The 23,035-nt window shown below is 35.8% G+C and overlaps 1 protein-coding gene across 2 annotated transcripts in view; it reads right to left on the minus strand.

The window, feature by feature from the left end:
• Nucleotides 1-23,035, minus strand: part of LOC309672808 (BEN domain-containing protein 5) — a gene marked incomplete at both ends in the record, with an annotated part of 984,871 nt that overhangs the window by 928,516 nt on the left and 33,320 nt on the right. For both annotated transcript variants that reach the window (XM_082484407.1, XM_082484406.1), the window contains one exon: nt 4,623-4,747. In XM_082484407.1, coding sequence (XP_082340533.1) covers nt 4,623-4,747 — 125 coding nt within the window. The remainder of the gene's footprint in view (nt 1-4,622; nt 4,748-23,035) is intronic.

Below are 23,035 nucleotides of genomic sequence, written 5' to 3' on the forward strand. Positions count from 1 at the left end.
GTAATGATCAAATCCTAGCTGCCGAATAACCATTCTTCTCCTCTGTCCTTCTCGGTATTTTGTCAGTACCTTTGTGATGAAGCACTCCAAATGTGTTTATCAACACTTATAGAACAAAATTTGGCACTATTAGGAAACCCCTTCTGTTGGAAATTCTTTTTTTAATCTCAGTGAAAATACCATTTCTGAACATGATTCATCAGACAGCAGAGTTGTTCCGGGTACATACACATACAGAATATATCATGCGGCCTAGATGTGCATTACTTATTGGTATATTATGTTGCTGCTTGTTAGAGTAATTAAAATCCTCACAGATATTTTTAATCCTTTCATCACTTTGTTGTATTCAACTTTTATCTCTTCTCAAATTCCTCAAAAGTAAATTTTCCAGGGCAAGGATCATCTTTTTTCCAGTGCGGATACAGTATCTGGAACAGTGAGTGTCAACTGCTGAAGAATTTCTAGCTATGGCCCCCAAGAGAAATAATCGTTTTTTACACCTGTAAAATCCTCCAATATTGGTATACTAGCATATTTTTATAATTTATCACACATACACACATTTCTTCCTTTCCTCCAAATCTCAAATGAATCAATGTTGCTGCTAACACCTTTAAAGACATTCTAGCTCAGAAGTAATCATACACCTGAAGCACTGTCTATTTAAAATACTTGAAATGCAATTTGGAGATGACATTAGTTCATCCAATTTCCGGTTCCACAGAGAAGGAATTTAGCAAAATTGTAGATGGTGTTGTAAGGGCCATGGCTGAAGCTAATAGGAAACAAACCCTGCCCAATAAAGAGCATTATCCAGAAATAGACAGCAGCCCGTGACACATATATAATTAGAGAAATTGGAGGCTTTGCCCATGAGACCACGTGGTCCACAGCAAATCGTAATTCCTTCATTCTCCCTTTCATGGTTATTGTAAGTGTAATCATTGCATGATTATAGTCCTTACATATAACATATCAGTTTCTTTTTGTTTTTTTCCAATATTGGTGTTAATTGAATTCACTGAACAAATGACAAAAAAATTCACAGCTCAGATCTTATCAGATAACTAACTTGCAAGTCAGAAACCATATAAGGAGACCAAAAGAAAACATTTTACATCTCACAGGTATCTTATATGAGGGTTCTTTTTTCCCAAAATATAAGCCATTAGCTACTTCTTTTGTTTTTTTTTTCTTTGCTAATAAGAATATAAAATAAAACTGACAACACAAAATGTCTGACATAGAAGTCCAAGTTGGAAGGAGGAAGAAGTTAACTTACCAACTTCCAAGTAAAAAAAATAAAAATCTACTGCTTCTACTGAAACATAAGGAATTGAACATAAAAAAAATCAAGTTTATCATAAAATTCTAAAAATAAGTCTGAAAAGATTATGGCTTACACTGCTGTGCTACAGAACTTAGCTCTATTACCTGCCCTTGTTACTGAAGCACAACAGTAACCTAAGACATACGTAACAGGAGGAAGGAAGCAATCAGTCTGAAAAAGACTTATATATGACAGTGAACAACAAATTAGGCATGAGTTTCCATAGTGATACAGCAACAAAAGGCTGCTGCAATTTTCAGCTGTCTATACTGAGACAGTAGCAGAGCAAAGGGACTAGAGTCCTTTCTCTGTAAGTTGGGATGTTAGCATACTCAGAATTGTCCATTAAATTTTTGTTCTGGACTGTAAAGAAAATATTGAAGGAACTGGAAGAGGAATAATAATAAAAAGAAGACGTTCTACAAGAAGCAAAACTACTAAATGCTATGGATTTGGGTTTCGTGGTTGGATTCTCTGGTATCTTAAAAATGCAAATTCCAATTAGTACTTTCTCCTATGCATCTCCTCTGTGGATTCTCTGATGTTCAATAAGAAATGATCTCATACTATAGCCTTTCTGCCAGTGGGAACACAGATGGGTCTCTTGCCCATCTTGCAGCCTGCTTTCCTGAAACTTACAGGAATTCCTGTCCAGTGGCGCTGAAACTGGCCAAGAGTTAAGAAGCTATTGAGGGAGAAAGGAAGGGAGAAAGATCAGCAGCCACACAAAAACCTAGGCTAGCAAGTAGACAGTGCGATCATATAAGCTTTGTATCCCTGGGAAACTAGGTTAATTATCAAAGGGCTGGAGAGATTCACTTATGATGAAAGTCCAAAGGCCCCAAAGTGGAAAAATACTCAAGGTAAAGTGCTCGATTGGATATAGGGCTAAAAGGACCAAACATGATAGCTAAGTTGAGACACAAATGATGAGGAATGTTATAATTTACAGAAATATAAATGTTAGCCAAGGATGATGAGGATTTATTTGTACCAAGAGGAGCTATCACTAAGCAGAATTGCAACTGGGAATAGTGGGATTAAATAAAGGAAAGCTTTAGGCTAAAAATCAAGCAACACTGTAAGTAAGATGAGCCTATAGAACAGTTTTGAGACATAGGAAGTGGAAGCTCCATGGCTTAAGAAAATTAAAACTGGAATGTAAAAAAAACATTGTCTGCAGAACAGCAATGCATGGACAGTGAGACTGGCAGAAATTTCTAATAGGTCTTTCTTTTCATTTATCTCTATCTTAATAACACAAAATACTGCACTAAACATATTGTAAAAATTGCACTACTATCCAGTAGTAAAACTGAAACCTAAATCAGAATTACATACAGTGCAACTGTGTGTTCCTAGTATTTGTATGGGTGTTGTTTTTACACTGCATCTTTTTTGTTCACTTTTTTATCCATTTTTCCACTGTTGGGTGTCATTGGTCTGACGCAACAGGAGAAAAAAAGAATTATTTCTAATTCAGGTAATGAAAGGAGGTTTTTTATTTTCTCATGACACTATTGAAATAAATTTATTTGTGAGTAAAGGCTTTAGTGTGAAATGTCAAGCAAAACTGGAGATATTCTTATGAGATGAAAATCTTCAACATCTGTTCAAATCTAAGTAAATAAAGTTGTTTAAGAATTTGAAGCTGAAGGACAAGTAAGTGACAAGGAAATATAATATAGACAATATATAAAACTAATAAAAGTAGCTACTCCTTTTAAGTCCTCATCTAAATGGCTGAAACCAGACCGAAGATATATAAATGCATAGATCTGCCTTCTTCACACTTCACCTACATGACACATCAAAAATAAGTACAATATTATACAGGTAACTACTTATAGAGAGTTATTAAAATATCTACTTTTACACATAAAGTGATCAAAGTTACTTGTGTATTAGTGCAATATTTTTAAGCAATATTTTTAAGCAATACTGAATGTTATGGGTTTTCTTGTTATTATTTTCTAGTAAAACATAAAAGAAAATAATCAAAATGCACAAACCAGATTACACAGTATGTTTGATGTAGCAATTTCTAACAATCATTTAATATAGCTGAGCTGCAATGACTAATACTGCCCACGTCCGCTAGTACAAAGACCTAAAAAAGGTTCCAGACTAGATTACGTTCATGCAGGTCTCATTTTAACGGAAATTGGAGAGATGAAAAAAAGATTATAGGAACACACATTATAAAAACAGACCTCACAAGTCAAACTTAATAGTGAAACCATTCTCTTTCATGTAGACAACCATGAAAACAAATATCCTGTAAGCACTAGATATATATTGTATCTTTCTACCAGATCTCTTTGCCTCCTTGAGACAGATTCCCATTCATCTCATGACTATATAATTTGATCATAGTTGAGTAAGGCACAGCAGGGGAAAGGGTATGTCTGATAAAGTATCAGGCTCCAGGAAGATAGATAAACAATTTCATGATTTCTAGTTGTAACAGGAATGGTACAGTGGTGGATATTAAGATATTAGTCTCGTAGGAATACAAATATCAAGCTTCTGCAGTTTTTTCTCTTACTAAATATTTTTTCTTTCCATTAAGTGAAAATGACAGTCTGATTATGATAAACTAAGACAGAATGCCAGAATAAAATGTAATGTATGTGTGAAACGTGGAATTAAATCTTTTCTGATTTGTCAATGTGAAAGTTAATACACAACTTTTTTTCTGGCTTAGTTTAAGACAGGTGAAAAAATAGAGCAAGGTAGTTTCTTTCTCATGGGATATTTTTACTGTAAAGAAACATTATTAAAAAGTAGGTGAAATAGTTGCCTATTGAGTTGTTTCACATTTAAACCTCTTCTTTAACAAGGGACACATTGGCAGGCAACTCCTCCTCTGCTACAAGTCACTAGAGTAATGCCTGTTTGCAACACCACTTCATTGTTCTACATGTATTAAATGAAGGCTTGAGTGATAATATTTGAACAGCTATGATGAACTTCTTTTTCATATATCAACACTTATATTTGGTTTGCATATATTAACACAAATATATAGCAGCCATTACTAATACAACTCCTGTTAGGTGGCAAATGTTATACTGTCTTCATAATTACTGTCTTGGATAGCTGAAAAACATGGTGATATCCAGTATGCTGATAGCTGCTCTTACTTATAAGAATTCAAAGAAAAAAATATATTTTACAGTAAATTTTTAGTTACAAACCCTGGATGTCATCTTCTTTGGTCAGTAGAAGATATTCTGGAGTAAGCAATTTTTAAAGCTATCATACGATCTAATTTAGTATCACTTACCTGTGATTCTTTTACGTTTTCAACAGTGAAGTTGAACCAAACTCGAAAGCGTGGGTTACAGGTATCTGGTCTAATGAACAGGTCATACTCAAACTCTGTGATGTGGTCCACCCGTCCAAGGTTACCTACCAAGAACATATGAAAAAGAATGCATTTTAATGAGTGGCTGATAAACTCTCCAGAAACTACACTGCAAAAAGTTTTTAAAACTTTTACCTCCGTTGGTTAAAATGTACAAGTGTAATAAGCCTTACAACAGTTCAGAATTATTTTTAAAAGACTTAATCATAGTCATCAAAATAAAATACGTACCAGGAAGCTAAATACATATGAACACACCAAAAAGAAGACAACATGGATTTTTATTATTTAATCAAATTGACTTTTTGTCTTGTCTTATCTGAGTATTCCAATTAAGTGTCCTAACCTCCTTTTAATTGTTTCTTTTTCTTTTTTTTTCTTCACTTTTTCTGATAATGTCTCTATACCTCTTTTAGCCCCCACCTGTATAGATTTCTTTCTTTCCATTTGTTCTTCATGTTCAAGCTCCTGTAAGATTAAAGAGTCCCCAGATTTCCACCTGGCCCCTCTGGCTGGGGCTCTGAGCATCCCTCTCTCCCGACAGATGGGCCAGCCTTCATCTCCTTTGTGATTCAAAAGCTATCTTAATACTATTCCTTTACCATTTGCAGCCATTATCACCTTCTTCCAAAGACACAAACAAAGCTGTAATATTTCGCCTGGTGAATTTCATGGAATAATACTTTTAAATATAGTCAGAGCTACATTGTCCCCTATAGCATTATTCAGCAAGCAACCACACTGGCTATAGAAATGAAGTTCAGCACTGGGAAAACTTGCTAAGTGCTTTTAAATTGCTAAATTGGCATTTTTCCTTTGAAGTGTGCCAAGATTTTTAAAGACGGGGTTTAGACTGTCCATTTCATTTATACACTACAAAAATAAGACTTCACATTTTCCTGATCCAACCCAAAACCCATCTTATCAGGTCTTGTAAGACAGGGCCATGCTTTAGCTCACATGCTAAATTATACTTATTTAAAAAAATAGCACTGGAAGATGAGCTGGTTTTATGGTTTCAGATATATTTTGGGGTTTAGAAATATATTTTTGGGTTGGATTCTGTTGGGTTCAAATAGCTATTTATAATGCTATTTGAGCTAAACAATTCCTCCTCAGCAAGTCCCTATGTAGCACTCACTACGACTGTTCATTGGTAACACAGTACTCAGTATGAGCATAAGTAGAAAAATTTGGCTAATCTGCTGTTCTGAGGTGGAAAAGAAGCAGGAAAAGACATTTTCAACTCAATCAATATATTTGCAGGATTTCTTCCTTATCCTAAATTGTTTCTGGCTGCACTAATTGAACATTTTTAATCTTCCCTATTTTTAATGTTACCCTCTACTTTCCTACCCACATTCTTCTTTTCAGAAGAAAATTCTCTTCACTGATTCCTTCTGCAGAAAACTGCTTCATGCTAACAATCTGTTCCTAAATGCTTGCCTGAAGGATACATTTGGCATATGAAATATTTGAAGAAAAAAACAAAAAACAAACAACAAAAAAAAAACACAAAAAAAACCCCAAAACACAACAATATTGTACAGCTAGAATACCTTTGCCGAACATAAATAATGTCATTTGCTGTGCTGGGTGTGCATGCTGAGGCGCGGGCAGCGGGGCCTGCGGGGCTGAGCTCTCTGAGGAGACGCCAGGGCCACGCCCTGTGCCGGCTCTGACCCCTCTGCAAAGATGGTGGCATCTCCTTCAAAGAGGGGAAAAAATGCCACACAGGAGTGAGGGAGTCTGAGGAGTACTAGGATTCGAGGAGGAGGAGGGAAGGGGGTGCTCCAGGCGCTGGGGCAGTGTCCTGTGTCCTGTGGGGAGAGGCTGGAGCGGGTGGACACCACCTGAGGGACCAGCCGCCCGAAGAGGGCCCACAGCAGAGCAGTCTCTCCTGAGAAGGACCGTGGCCTGCAGGAAGGGCCCAGGCTGGGGCAGAGGAACAGTGTGCGGAGGGAGGAGCAGCGGAGAGGAACGGCTATGGGCTGACCGCAGCCCCCAGTCTCCTGCCCTGCTCCCTGTGGGAGGTCAGGAACTGAGGAGGAAAGCTGATCCTGGGAAACAGGGAAGGGTTTGGGGAAGGTGTTCTAAGTTCTCTGTTTCTCACTATCCATACCTATTTTAACTGGCAGTAAATTAGTTTTCCACCAGTCAAGTCTGTTTTGCCTGCAATGGCAATTGGTGAGCAATCTCCCTGTCTTTATCGTGACCCACGAGCTTTGTCATCTTATTTTCTCCCCATGTCCTGTCGAGGAGGGCGAGTGAGAGCCGTTGGGTGAGCATCTAGCGGCTGGTCAAGGTCAATCCACCACATCTGCCTGACTTTAGGTTAAATCCCTTACTCATTTAAGTGCACTTTCCACCACAAAGGTCAAATCTATCACTGCTGTTCACAACAGAACTTGAATCTTAATGTAAAGAACTATTTCCTACAGATTATTATCCAAAGTAAAATAGGGTTGTAAAATCAAGCTATTGCATTTTAATACCTTTAATTAAAGGACTTTGTTTGACCGTATTTTTCATGAAATGTCATGACATTGTTGGGAAAATAATATTCCTCATGTATTTCAGGATTTAGGTGGTCCAAGCTGTTCAGCGGTGTAGGCTGGATTCCAGTTGCCTCACAGGTCACAGTTAGAGGTCTCTCTGCACAAAGCTTAACGTGTGGACGCCCAGAGTCACTTCAGCTCGAGTTGTGCATGTGATGCTGGTGGATCCTCCAAGAATGAGGCAGCAGGCTGGATGAACACAGACTGTTTACAGGTCCAGCCTGTAAACTACTAGGTATACATGCCTCCCAATGGTCCCAGAAATTCCAGATATAGGTTAAGTTATCTGCAGCACAGACCAGAGGTGTAAATTTTGATTGAATTACTTCCAAAGAAGGACACAGAAGCAGTTAAATTTATATTTTAAGTTCAAAGATCATTTAAAAAATTGTACTGCAAGGCATAGGAAACTAAAAGATTATTAAGTGAATAAATGATAAAAAAAAAAAAGAACAAAATGAGACCTTGATTTTGACCTATTGCACATTTCAGCTTTTTTTTCAACATCAAACTGATCTGTATTGTATGGGGGACAGGTGGCCCCCTCCAAACTACTTTACAGAATCCATAGGATCCCTGAACTAGCACCAGAGAATCGTACTGTCATCGGTGAAATCACTGATCGTGAAGAGCCAGTAGGCTGGAACAAATCCAAGCTAGTCTGCTCTGGTAAACCTATATACCTATCTCAAATCCAGCAGAACCTATACCAATTTAATAATTGCGTACATGATTCCTTGGGACTCCCAACACTGTTTTCTCTTTATCTGCAATACTTGATTTGTATACTCACCCCCCTCTCAATGCAGTGTTTTTTTCCTTTTGTGAATTGTATCGCACTTTATTACTTTTTCCCTACAGAACACCCTCTTACTAGGCTCCTTCATAGTACACGTCAGCTGCCATAGTCACCTGCAGCCATTTGCAGTTTAGTATCATTTGTACATTTCATTAGCGCACTATTTCTTCCCTGTCTTCCAGATGCTAAATAGGCTGGACCAAACACTAATGCCTTCGCTAACCAATTCAACAAGTTCCTCGTGCTCAATAGACTATTGTTTCCAATATCACAGCCTTTGCTCACAATCTGTCAGCCTAATTTCAACCCACATAGCAATGTCATTAAACAAGATGGCAGTTTTGGTACAAAGAAGCCTAGAACTGTAAGAACAAAACACTTCCTTGCTTTAAGAGATGCTTTGTAGAAAACTGATAATGCCACTGAAAAACATTTTTTCGTGTCCAAGAAAGGATATAAACTTCCCAACATTAATCTCATAAACAAAGTTAACAATTTTACGTACTGCTTTCGCACTGCTGTAATCATGGGAAATTGATTTATTCTAATGAGTAAGAATTATATTCCAATACCACAGGTAACACAGTGACATGCATTAGAAACTATGAAACAGAAATTAAAACATAGATTGTGTTATTCCATTTAGCCGTTATACCATTTTAATATTTTAACATTGAAAATAAACTTGTTTTTTAAGTGCAAACAACTTCTAAACTGCTTTTATTTTTTAATAGCTCTATAAGGTTCCTTAAAATTTCTCTTTTCTTTTCCGTTAAGTGTATAGCAAGAGAGAAAACTGTTTAATGAATAATTAGATAAGTTCCTCCTATGTCACAGGAATCTCTCTGCAATTATGTAATACCTACAGACTGCTTTGCAGTACCTGAGGTGGAGAGTTTGTGCTGAAATTATGATAAATTTAAGAGAAAGCTAGATAGCACCAATTTTATGTAATGTACCTACCAATACTTTTCAGTCTCGATACAAATACTGTAGGATCCTTCCTGTGCACAGTTTTCATTCTGCATACCCTGCAAGTCCAGTAATTTGTGACACCAATAAGAGTCTGTTCAAAACCATGTATGTTAATTACGTTCTTTTAAAATCAAAGAAAAAGGCCTCAAACTATGAAAACATCAGCTTTGCTTTCCCTTACTTTGGGTTCATGCCCACATGAAACCATCACCACTCCATTCAATAAATACAGAAGTTGTACCTATGAGATTATACAACATTTTTTAAAGCATCACACTCCATAATTTGTCATTAGCATTATATTTGGGGGGTAACATTACAATACACAATATATTGTTATTTAAGGTATACATGTAAAATTAATTAACTGATTAAGTAATGTGATCTGTAAGGGAAAAAAGCCCAACAACTTTAAGAGCAGTAAGATCTGAGCTTATTGGCCTTCTAAGACATTTCTTGTTTAAATTCTTTTTTTACAGTTTGGGTGCATGTCTGGTTACCAAATGGCTTTCTGACTGTATCTTAAAAGTAAAATAAGCAATTTATTAGAGTAGCCGTCACTTTACAAAGTATTATGGATTTTTTTTCTCCTATGCACTCTGAAATTAGTTGCAGGCTTTTTTTTTTTTTCTATTATTATTTTACTTTATAGAAATACTGGCACAGATCTTTTTAAACTGATGGGAAGATGTGAACAAATCAAATTCCCAAATGTCTCTAAACTGACTTTCACTTAGCCTTGGGGTTTGTTTTTAAGACACGCTCAATTTTCAGTCACAGTTCTGTTCAATACTTTTAGCATACTGAGAAAAGAATAGACATCCTTTTCTTTAATCATTCAAGCTGAAATTCTTAATTATATTTGCTTAAATTGCTTTGCAGAGTAATGGTTAGTGCAATACTCTCAAAATGTGAATAGTGAAAGGGGTCAATAGCATGTTTCAAGTTTCTTTAAAAGTCAGAAAAAAGACCAATGTTACTATTTTATTAATCATGCAACATACACTTAGTCCTCATAAAATTTTAATGTCTATTGCTTCGCACATCAATAAAAAGTGTACTTTACACGAAGAAAGAAAACCTGCTTAAGAAAATGCTAGCTAAACTTACTAAGCATTCGAACAATTATCATAAAAATGCTAGAAAAGAAAATATAGATATGGTAAGCAATCCTAAAATCTTCTTAAACCACACATTGTGCTTTCCTACAGAGAATTTTAAGATGAAAAATAGACCTTGAGGGTCTTAGACAAGCCTGAGGCAATATAAAGAAAAAGGTCAAACACTCTGCTAAAAAGGACCGTTATCTTCAGAACAACAACTTATCAGCCAGCTTGCAGCCCTGCTTATTTACAGTTATTGGTCCCAGAGGAAGTGCACTTCAGCGCAGGGCGCGATTACTTTGTAATGAGTTTGCCAGAAATGGTAAAGGAAACTAATTTGTAACAATGTGCTGTTCCCTGCACATGAACTTTCTCAGACACTTTTTTTGTCCAGCAATGAATAACTAACTTCAGCCTTCCTAATAAGCAGTGAAAACAGAAGTGCACTAAAAACAACTGAGTTGCAAGCATGAATGTGCTGAAATATCAGTGATTATCCCTCTCAGCTGTCCATTACAGTACTCATGATGACCACCAATTCCCCTGTGGTGGATATATAGAATGCAGGTTTCAGGGGGTGGATTTGCACATGAAAATTAACACCATTTGGAAGAAAATAGCCTGCACCTGTCACAGATTAGCAACAAAAGGTCAAATGCCTCCTTTTACACCTAGAGCACTTGCATATTGTATGCCTTGCTTATAGGAGCCTAATTCTAGTTTCTTAATTCAGAAAAGTGAGCACCATGGTGAACTGAGGAGAAAAAAGAATTAAATCTTGGCTAAAAGCTATCAATAAATCTATTGATCAAGATACATATGAATGGAAGTAGCTGAGGCAATCTCTGTCTCTAAAAGAGGTAGTTTTTCAAAAGAGAATTACACAAAGTGCTCTTCTGGTTTTGTCAATATGCTGCCAGGTTTTGAAATACTATTTTTCATTCACACAATAAAAATCTCGACAAGTAAGCAATAGAAAATCACTAATACACTTGCAGCTGCATTTCAATCTATACAAATTCTTTAAACAAAAACAACCAAGGAACAGATTGGAATATACATCATTTTCACCAGTTGAACCTGGGATCAAGTCCAAGATAGCCAAACAGTATTAATCTATATTTTCATGCAGCTCTATATTTCACAAAATAAGGTGAAATGTAGAATATGGAATACCCTCAATGGAATTCATCCTTAAAGATCACAAAACACATTGAGATGATAAGATGCAAAGAAATTTTATTGATACATTCTAAATGGAACAGGAACTACAGGGACTGAGATCTGTAAAACCTTCGAGTGAAAGATTAGATATCTTCTGAAAGGAGTGCATCTAAGAATACCAGTTGTAAATTCCCACTGGCTTTATGGTCTTTGTCTGTGAAAAGAATTTATAAAAAATAGTTTTGGTGAGAAGTCCTAAACAACTTCTAAATAGCATTTGAATTTTAAATAGGAAAAAAAAATCTAACGAAATGGCGATGATGTCTGAAAACCTGTGACTGTTTTTGCATCATCTCCTGGACTCCTGCCCAAAGCATATGTCAAATCAAGATTTCTGAAACTTCAAAGCACATGATTTGAATAAAAAGACAATATGATAAAAAACACATTTACAACACATTGTAAATTAAAGTGTACTTTAAATTATTAAAATTGCACATATTAAGCTCTGAAATACAAAGTAATACCTACACTGCTACAGATAGTTAAATCAATGTTTTGGAAAAAAAATACTCATTACTCTTCAACAATTTAGTATTCTTTTAAGAACCTGATGTTTCACTTAAAACAATAGCAATGTTCATGACTCAGCTTTCAGTCATAACCCAAATCACCTTTGAAAAATGTTCAAGACTATCAAATGGGCAAAACATTTCAAAAGTACATGGCTTGAGAAGCTGGATGCTTCAGACTTGTATTTGTAGTCTCTTTTCTATCCTCCCTCCTCAATTAAGCAAGTTGAAATTGCTGTGTTTCCATTATAGTTTTTATCAATAATGACATCCAAAGGACAGTAAATCCGTACCTTTTGTGAAAAAAGATTGTATGGGAACAATGACTATCTTAGCTCTTAGCAGCAATTGGTAAAAGGCCAGCTCCCATCACTGGAAAGGGTAAACCAAGATCTACATATTAATGCATAACTTTCAGAGGTAGAGCGATTCTGATTGAGCTTTTATTGCAATTAGACAATGTGATAAAATCTAATTGTGACTGACAGCACATGAAAATTCTAGCTTTTACACTTTTCTTGTTAATGTACGAACACAGCATTAAAATAAATTGTCTCGATCGTTTGGGTATATAAGGGTTATGGGTCTACGTTTGTTTGTTTCACTATCAAATGATTCAGCAACAATATGGAAAGAACAGTGCATCCAAAACTTATAAATGTTCTTATCCTTTCCAACTATCCTATTTCTTTTGGGGTAACAATACTGATTTTAATGGTGTTGCTCCTAACAATGAGACCACGATCTGATTTTCCACACCTTTTCAGGATCACAGTCTGAGTTCCACTCTTTCCAGTATTTTTCCTCACAAGTGATGTAAGTAAGGCGCACTAGACCCTTTTCCTAAGGGCATTCTGCCCATAGTGTCTGAGATCACAGTTGCTGTTTCTCAGTGATCCCAAACAACTGTAATGAATAAATCTATAATTCCTTTGTATCGAGTTAAATTGCAGAAATATTAATGAACAGCATGGCCTAGACTACAACACCCATGGGAGCTTTATAAATTAAAACTTTTATCTGAATTAGAGTAGGAGGCAGAATTTATCACCCACAGCAGCTAATCTGAATCATTAGATTAAAAGAAAGTTGTGGGACTAGCCTCTGAATGAAGTGAAAAAGATGCAAAGCCATTTTTAAGCAAATCAAAGAATTGTCTTTCACACAGAAAATTAAGGGAACTGGAAACCTTTAAGAAAGAACTTGGGGGTACTGGTAGATGAAAAGCTCAACATGACCCAACAATTTGTGCTCACAGCACAGAAGGCCAACTGTATCCTGGGCTGTGTCAAAAGAAGCGTGGCCGCAGGTCAAGGGAGGTGACTCTGCCCCTCTACTCTGCTCTGGTGAAACCCCAACTGGAGTACTGTGTCCAGCTCTGGGCCATCCAATGTAAGAAGGACATAGACCTGTCAGAGTGAGTCCATAGGAGGGCCACGAGGATAATGAGAGGGCTGGAGCACCTCTGCTATAAGGGCAGGCTGAGAGAGTTGGGGTTGTTAAGCCCAGAGAAGAGAACGCTCCAGGCAGACCTTACAGCAGCCTTTCAGTTCTTAAAGAGGGTTTATAAGAAAGATGGGGACAAGGTTTTAGCAGGGCCTGTTGACAAAGGAGAGAGGCATAAACCAGCTTAAATTTATTAGTTAAATATAAAAGACAAGAAAGCTGGAGGAGGGACGCTGTGATTTATTTTATTTTACTAAAAGCAGTTACAGAAAGAAAGATTCTCATATTTTAGTAGTCTGGACAGTGCCACCAAAAGATAGTTTTAAGAGGAGTTATTCCTTTCAGAAAAAAATACTTTTCTTGGTCACAGGTGTTTGTGTGATGTCTGGGTGAGAGAGAAGGGAGAATACAGGGATTAAAAATTACTGAGTAGTATTTTTGAGGCTCCTTCTGCAATGACGATACTATTACCAATTTCAAAATACAAATAATTTTAAAGTTCTGGCATGCATTAATCCCAAAGGCCACCTACTTACATCACTTGCAACTTTTCTTTAAAGATAATTCAAAAGAGTAAACAATAACATTTAGAAAGACAACACAAGCAACTAAGAGAACTTGCTGTCTTTTTATATTCATTAGGAGGAGCAGTCTAAATGGTGATCCCAGTTTAGAGCACAATGAAAAACAGCAATAAGTAATCCTAAAGATTTAGTGATCATCATTGTTCAAAACCCACCATGAGCAAAATAGCACAATATACAAGCAACAGATATCCCAATATATTACAAATATCATTGAGTAAACAGCAGGCTTACTATGTATAAAGAAATTATATAATAAAATCTTGCTGAAGGAATTCAATAGTTTTGATCAAATGAGACTGATACTTAACCACTTGCAGCCAACTAGCCTTATTTCAAAATTGCCCTTATCAATAAATACTGATGCTTGCAGTTAAAGGACCTAAAAACCTGAAGTGGTAAAGAATAAAATCTTGATGTTCACTGTATAGGGAAATTTGAAAGGAGGGATAAAATGGAGTCAGTCTCTTGACTCCTTTTCTCGCATCGGAGAGATTCTTATGAATTACAAAACTATCAGTAGAGCCCAAGACTGCAGGACAAATTCTCCGAAGTCACAAAATAATGTAAACACAGAAACTGGCAGCAGTAAAGTAGCAATGCATCAACTTAGTAGGGTGTCAAGAATGTTTAAAAATCAGAGTCCCACGCCCTAAGATGGCCATAGCACACCTACTACACCAAAACCACAAAATCCCCAGAAAAACTGTAGAGTACTGATTTCTCTGCTCCCTCTTTATCAATTCCCCAAAGGCCTCCAATGACAGATGGGCAGTTATTTATCCATGGCAGTGAACCATTGTTCAAGCAAAATCAGAATACAAAGAGGTTTTGCATTAGTGTCACAAAACTCAGCTTTCTTTAACAAAGTACATGCTATCAAAATGCGTATCTCACAACTGTGTATGTATCACATCTTTCAAAGTGAAGCTCTTAAAGGAAAAGCATTTGGGGAAATTTCTGTTTGGAAGTGACTTAGCATATAATGGGTGCTATCCTAAATAAATAATTAACAAGTTAATAAATAAATTATAACAACGTCTGCAGCCTTAACCACGGAAGCAACCATCAAGGCAGATCAGGGAATATGAATAATGGTACATCCCACTGTGGTACGGTAGTTCATGTGTAGCATAGAAAAATGTATCTCTAAATACCTACTTTGTTAGCGCATGATGCTCAACGTACAGCATTGAAATATGTTGCTACCTATAGCCTCTAATTTAAAACATTCTCATATTTACCTGCTGCCTAGACATTACAGGTGTGCAAGCAAAAAAAATTACAAATGGTTAAAAATGTTAAAAGCTGCATATTTTTTTATTCTTAAGTACATTTCAGTAGCCCTACTTATGCAATCCTTCCTACTCAATATAGTCATCATTTTGCAAAGACCCTAAGAATTCTTGTAATGCAAAAGGCAAAACAATTCTACAAGTGAGGCAATTCCAGTTGATTTATTACTGTACGATAATGCTGCAATTCTGCATTTGGCCGAGTAGGTGCCTGATACACAGAATCACCATTTTTCCAGGGCAATCCTTCCATAGTATAACTACAAACTGCCACTTGAGGAAAATTCATGGATGGAAACCTCAATCAGTCTGGAGACCTATAGTTAAATTATATTCTCAAGGACCCCTCCAAAGTCACCAGAGCTGTAAATAAATTTGCTTTTCTTTTTATTAAAAAGAAGAGTATTCATGGAAAGGCTCCAGGTATTGTCTCATAAAAAAATCTTGCTTTTTGACATGGGTCCTGAATAAGAACCTTCTTTAACTAATAAATTACTTATTCTATAGCTAAAACTTTCCTTCTGTATCTTATACAAAAATTTCCTTGAACAATGATACTGTAAGCATAGACTTTCAGCAGAAGTACTGGATGAGAATAGTATCTGTCCTATATACAGCTTTTGCAGAAGAAACAGTCTTAGTTTATTATGAAACTGAATTTGGTTTTCTATGCCATTATCAATCTAGTCACAAAAACAGTTTGGGGGCTAGAAATGTTATTTTCATTCAGTACATTAATCCCATTATTTCATTGCCCAGAAGTGAAATCTTATAATATAATCTCCATGACAAAAATTTACAGATAGACTTTCATGCAGCCTAGGTACATTTTTAGCCATTTCATCAGATTAGAGTGATACACAACTTCACTGTTCGCCTACTCCTCTGCTGTAGTTCCTAGTTTGATGTGCTTTTGTAGAACAAGGCGATTTCCATACTTTTCTTTCTATTATATAGCATTTTGATTCTTCTGTAGGTAATGGAACTCGTTCCTGTGTTTTCACTTATAATTTTCTGACTCCTGTGCCTTGCTATTTTCCTTTCCTCCAGCCACCAGCCTGTTCTGGAAGCCCTCCTTGACTGCCAGTCTTACCAATAACTATGAAATACCAATACTGTTTACATCCTAGCTCTACTCCAATGTACTATATATAATGATGTAGTACCAAGGAACTACATTATTGGTTTGTTTTTATAATACTGATAGAATTTATAGCAGGCCTTCTTAACTGTACCCACACAGATATAACAGAAAACTGTTACCCTCATTTATCTTTGTTTAGTTAAAGCTTAAATTAGACCTTAAAAAACTATCTAGTTGATGTTATTTTTCAATCAGAAGTGATAATTTAAATATTGATATTTTAGATGGCACCAACATGTTTTTGTCTTCTGCTATGGTTAGAATATTTTACTATAGCTGAATATCTGTCTTAATTTTGTTGGGGTTTTTTTCATTTTGCCAAATCCAGAAGCATTTCCTTTTATTTCAAAGTATTTCTATGTTTGTAGTAAATTAAACATTAATCTTTCTCTGCAAATGTCAAGTGATATTTAAATGTTTTTCTGGCAGATAAATGATTATTAATATTAATGCAATAAAATCACAGCTCTTTGTCCTTTCTTTGATATTTAAGAAAAAATTAAGAATGTCAAAACAGTTCTGCAAAAAGAGAATTCATTGGTCTACCATCCACTCTTCATTAGCCTGAGAGGTAAAAAAATTACTGATCTTGTGAGACAATGTGTTTATAGAATCAGAAAGGGTTGAAAATGAATTACTCTATCAGTGGTAGAGTGTGTATCACTTCAATGTGAAAATGCCTTGTTAAAGTTCATTTTAATTTAAAGCCCCCTTTTTGTCATTCAAAAAGCTTTAGCACAATGAAAGAGTCTTTGTCACTTTCATAATTAGCCCCTCTTGCACTAAATGAGAATAAAATCTGATCAGAAGTCCATACAGGCAAGGTCATAAATCAAACAGAAAAGCTCCATGAACAGTCCTGTAAGATGTCCAAAGGCACACACAGCTTGGAATTAAAGCACGGTAGTCAGGATCCACTCACAGGAACACAGCAGAAAAAAAGCCCCAATAATATCTGTTTGACAGGCTAAATTTATCTCCATATTCTGTAGCCCTATAAACACATTTTGCTGTTTAGATACAAAAGCAATTTCAGCACCAAGGACAATTCAAGAAAGCAAACAGCTGTTACAGTACTACTATTACCATTTGCCAACCAAAGTCAAATTAATTTAACTTAATGCTCTCACTTCAAACCGTGGCAGTAAGAAACAAACAAACAAAAAAAGCACCATGTATGATAATTGTTATAAAACATGAACAAAAATTGTATTAACTCTTTAGGAAACCAAGTTTAATTTTATATACATAAGTGAGTATGCAGCCCAGCTCAAATGTAAACTGGATTTTATTCAACTTATTTTCATTTTCAGATGAAAGTAAAAAGATATTTTGAAAGATGTAATAAAATTCTCAACCTTGGACAAGTTATGGCGAGAGTGACAGCACATCACTCTCTCTACTCAGGGATCATCAGAATACCAACAGGAATCCAAGCCATCAACATATTATTTTACTCCCCATGTTAACACAAAGTGAGGATTCCATCAGCAGATGCCTAATACAGGGGGAGAATGGAGGGCAAGGAGAGGGCAAGGTAGGAAGTCAAGGGGAAGACTGCTATAAAGAGGCAGTGGGCAATGAAAATATGTATTCTAGAACAGATGTACTTTTTACAGTTCAATGTATTATTTTAACATTAGATGCTAATTTTAAATATTAATCAGCTGAGAGTTATTTGTAAAATAGCTACATCCATACAAACAGGACTTTCCATGAAAACACATATTTATACCCATAAAGTACACATCTGGATATATTTCTACCTTCAAATACATTGCTATGTACATTAAAAATGTGCAATTTTCCTTTACATGCTTTTGTTTTCTAACAGGATTTTCTCTGCAGAACCAAGCTGTTAAAGTCATGTCTCTAGCCATGTAAACACCAAACCACTTTCAAACAAATGACTTGGAGGGCATGGGTGGTTACATGTCTGTCATATGTTCCCAAAATTTCAATTTACATTAATTATACAATGATCATAAGTAATTCAATTCCACATATTTAGGAGACATAAAAATTGGTCTGCTAAGCAACAGACTGAAGAGCTTTAGTGTGACAAAAAGAGAGTGATGCATCTTCTCCATTTTCATACAGTCTCACACTTTAGTTCACTAACAGTAAACTTCTCGAGTTGGTTAAAAGGTAGTGAGGACACAAGTAAGTGTCCTCTTGGATACAGCCACCTGTGCTCGAGTCACAAAAGAAATGTAATTTGCCTTGTCTATGAGGTATACAGGTATCTAAAAAGTGCAAATCGCAAACTACTGTACAAGGAAACCAAGCCTGGGAACTGTGACAAGGGCTTGCAGGTGATTAAAGAAAGAAAAGGATTTAAGATGGGATGAGAATCTGAGTCAGACATATGATTGAAATTGAAGTGCCTATGTCTTTTTCTTATAAGAGAGTACTCCAAAAAGCCAATAATGCTTTTAAACAAAAAGCAGGGGGTTTTACTATATAATAAGCTAGATTAATTGGCTTTTCAATAAAGAAAACACAGAATGACTAAGTAAGAAGCAATAAAAATCAAAATAGATCTCCCCTGCCCACTGCACCCTTGCAGGGAGATAGTACTGTTCTCACAAGTGCCTTCCGTTTCCTACTCAGTGAACTTGCTAGAATTGCAATAAATTCTAGAGAGCCTCCACCAGATCCACAGGAAAATAGTATCACCTCTATGGCCAACCCTGTATCTGTTCCTTGTATTTCTCGACAGTTTTGAAGTCTCCAGGCACTCCACCCTCCCTGCTTGCTGCACCCTCACCCTCACTCTCCTGCCCATGTCACTTTATGCTCTGAAAGCATCTCACTTCCAAGCAGGCTGAGCAACTCTCAATGGAAGGGAAAATCTCCCCTCTCTCTAGATGGTTCCATTTTGCTCTGCTATTCCCCCTTTTGACAGGGCACAAATGAAACCAATACCATTTCTTTCAATGGGTTTAAACAGAAAAATTCATCAAATCAGCATAGTAAAAGACACCTCCAAATTCCCTCCCTGATTGTCCCTAACATCTCCTGATTCTCACATACTATGTATCCAAATGGGGACAATTCAAGTGCTACAGTCGATCAGACAACTCATAATACCAGGTAGACCCCTCTCAGCCTGCCCTTAATATTCAGCTCCTTCACACCTCCTCATGAAAGGGAGAGAGGATACCAAAGAGACCCTTTGAAACCAAGGATTTCAGATCTTCCCTTTTCCCCCATTCCAACAAAATCTCATACCTTCTCTTTTACTTTTGCTGCTGCTTTTCACCTTTATCTTCAACACACAAAACCCAGAGGGAACTATGACTTTAAAATTCCTATGAAATATGACTATTATTTTAAGTCCCATTTCTTCTTAACCAAATGCTGCCACTAAAGTGGGAAAAAACCCAGCACCTCTACCAACTGAGTCTCCATACAACCAATGCCTTTCTGACTGTCAAAACTGGGAATTACTACAACTGAAACATCCTAAAAGAAACAGCTCTTTATATTGCAGCTGTATTAGCAAGCAACTAATGGGAGCCAGAGAACCCAGAAGGGGGTGGAAGGGTATAAGTCACGGAGACAGGAGGAGGACTACATCCATTAAATAGGGGCAGGTAAGCTCCTTCCAACTAGGCTAATAAGGAACCAAGAGCTTCTGGAAGAGGGAGTGTGGCCTCACAATTCATAGGCATGTTCTCAGCTTCTCTTTATGAGTCTTTCCATATACTGCAGGTCTGATCTCCCCACATTGGCTAAGAAAGACAGGTAGCGCTTGGTCTTACAGGTATCAGTTTGTTCCTAATGAGGAGGCACATAATCTTTACCCTTCAGTAGGTCTTCAGCTGAGATACCTTCATCTTTGTAATGTTTATTCTGTATTAAGGCAAGAGCAGACCAATTATTCACATATTACTCATGTCTCTATATAGGCTGAAGTGCAGGGTATAGTTTAGAGGCATATTTGAGTCAATAAGCAATTTGCAAAACCTTGGATGGTGAGATAAGTGGGAGGTTTGGGCTATATAAAGGCATGGTCTGCAGAGATGCTCTTATATTAATAGACAAAGTCAATCATATCACATACTGACTTTTTCCTGCTCTTCTAGCAATTCTTTGATATCCAGAAGTTTCTAGCCTAGCAAGATGTCCAGTTAAGCTTGATTTAGGATTCTAATTAAGTGGATTAAAATTAAATTTTCTTTTATTTGACTGTACCTCCAAATTTATTCTCACTGGGTCTGCGCTTGGTAGGACCATATTTTTCCAAAAAGAAAGATACAAAATTAAAAAAGAAGAAAGACGTAGATTTTCAAAACAGTCAAAATCTTTCCACAAGTTATTTCACAAAACCAGAAAACAAATCAATATTTTTAAAGTAACTAGTACTTAAATCACGATACACTCATTGTTGAGCTGTTTTATTGTTTATTGTGGACACGAGGTGACCTTGGTCAATTATATAGTTCAAATGTTCCTTTTCAATCTTCAACAGCAGTGACATACACACATGTTTAGCAGTACTATTTCTATTCAAAATCAGTCTTACTGAATTTCCAAAGAGAGGTACCATTTTACCTCTATTTCTGTAAGAACTTGAAAAGGTATCAAACCTTTTCAATTAAAAATAACAACAAAACCCACTACTTTTGTTACATACTGTATTGTACTTCTAATAGTACACCCTGTCAGTGAATCCATAGCAAGGTCATTTTATACCAAAATCTAATCTTAAAAATAATTCTTTATTCTCATATAAGAAGCTGATGGGGTATTAATGTAAGTCCTTTAGCACATAAAGCATATTAACAATGAGATAAAAGGGTTAATTAAAATTACTTCTTTAAATACATCCAAGGTTAATTTCAATTTTGAGTTTGAATCTATATGCATGCACTTTACAACACATTCATTATGACATATAAAAATCTTTTTCTCTATCAAATGCATTAGAAAGATTTATTACATTTTAAAACATTGTGCAAGCAGTTGCATAACAAAACAATTATGACCTTAAGTAATTATTCGTGGTTCCTAATTTTAATAACAGTCTAGCTCTTTAACTTTTGTAACATGTACTTCATTTATTCATTTACTGAGAAATAAAATTGTGGATATATAATGTATTAGTAGAACAATTTTTAAATGTTACTATCAATAGTGGAAAAGTTAAATAAAAGATATATTAACATATGCCACTAGCTTTAAGCAAATAGACAGGCTTTTTCAAAAGCCAGTCTTCAAAACCCAGAACTTACAGTCTTTGTCTTCATTTTCATGTTTTTACCATACTGACATGAAAACATTACCTCTGTGACTAAAAAATGACTTTGTCACACTGCTGATGTGCAAGGAAGTCAGCAACAGAAGGACCTTTTGCTTTTGAACATCACAGACTCACAAGAAAAATGGCAGTCCCACCGTCCATTCTAAGGATGGAAATAGTTTACAATTTAGGACTTAACAATTAAAATTAAAAAGACTGAAAAGGTTGGCAACTTCCTATAGTTCACTAGGATGGCAGGAGTGTTGTAAATATACATTTATAACCAAAAATATTTCTTTTACAAATAAGAATATAATAAGAGGTATTGGAAAACCTGAAGGATTATCAGGTATATTTTTATTTTTAAACCTAATTTTTTGTAATCAGCAAATAGATTTTCTCAAGCGCATACAAAACTTCACTTGCAAAACATAATTCTATACATGTTGAGGGATTTGGCCCCTGCCGAACCTGGGATTACACAGTCACATGGATATTAGTATCTTTCTTTTTTCCCCCCCTTTCTCTCTTATTTTTGCATTTGATCGCTGTATCTTACTGCTGATAAGGCCTAGAACCCAACCTGAAACAGGACCCACACAAACAGACCCCACTTTATTAAAATTTATTAAAATTGTGCGGTTCAAGGTAGCACCACCTGCATATCATGCTAGAGGACAATTACACTGGCTAGTACCCTCATAAGGAACTGAGTCTCCGCATTCCTCTGTACAGCGTTTGACGCAATGATATCCAAGCCATATTAGGACATTTTTCTGCAATCATCTGGCAAACAATAATAAAAATGGAGTAATGATTGGCTTTTTTTTTTTTTTTGCTCTATTACATCAAAACAAGATTATTTTATAAGACTAAAACATGTTAATTAAGAATACTAATAATAAATAAACTTATTTTATTTGGTTAGATTTTCTTGGTCTTGAAATCTTTCTGAAAATTTAAAATAATTCACAAACTATATGTTTCAAATGTAGCATCCGCAGGAAAATCACACTGGATTGCATTAATAAGCCTGTACTTAATTTTCTCCACATTTTCTAGTTCACACACCTTGGAATTTTATTTTGCTAAAATATGCCAGCCTGTATTTGCTATCACTGTGAAGCCACACAGATAATAAAGACTAAATCACAATTATTAAACTATAGCAATACAACTTTCCGATTTCAGTATTCATTCTTTCTCATATGAATCAACAGTTTAACATATTTCTTTGTTATTATTATCAGTTAACAAAGCTTGTTACAGTACTCTCAAAGCTCACAATATTGCTTATCTCCTCATCTAGGTTAAATCAGCCAAAACTGAATAGGTTGCAAAAGATAATACTTGTTCTCCCTACTCTTTCTTTCCTCAGCTGGTTCATTCTTCGTGAGTCTGAGTCAGTGGAAATAATCTAACACAATTTTTCTAACAGTATTTA

This window comes from Vanellus vanellus (genome assembly GCF_965231255.1).
Source record: "Vanellus vanellus genome assembly, chromosome: 5".
Classification (NCBI taxonomy): domain Eukaryota; kingdom Metazoa; phylum Chordata; class Aves; order Charadriiformes; family Charadriidae; genus Vanellus; species Vanellus vanellus.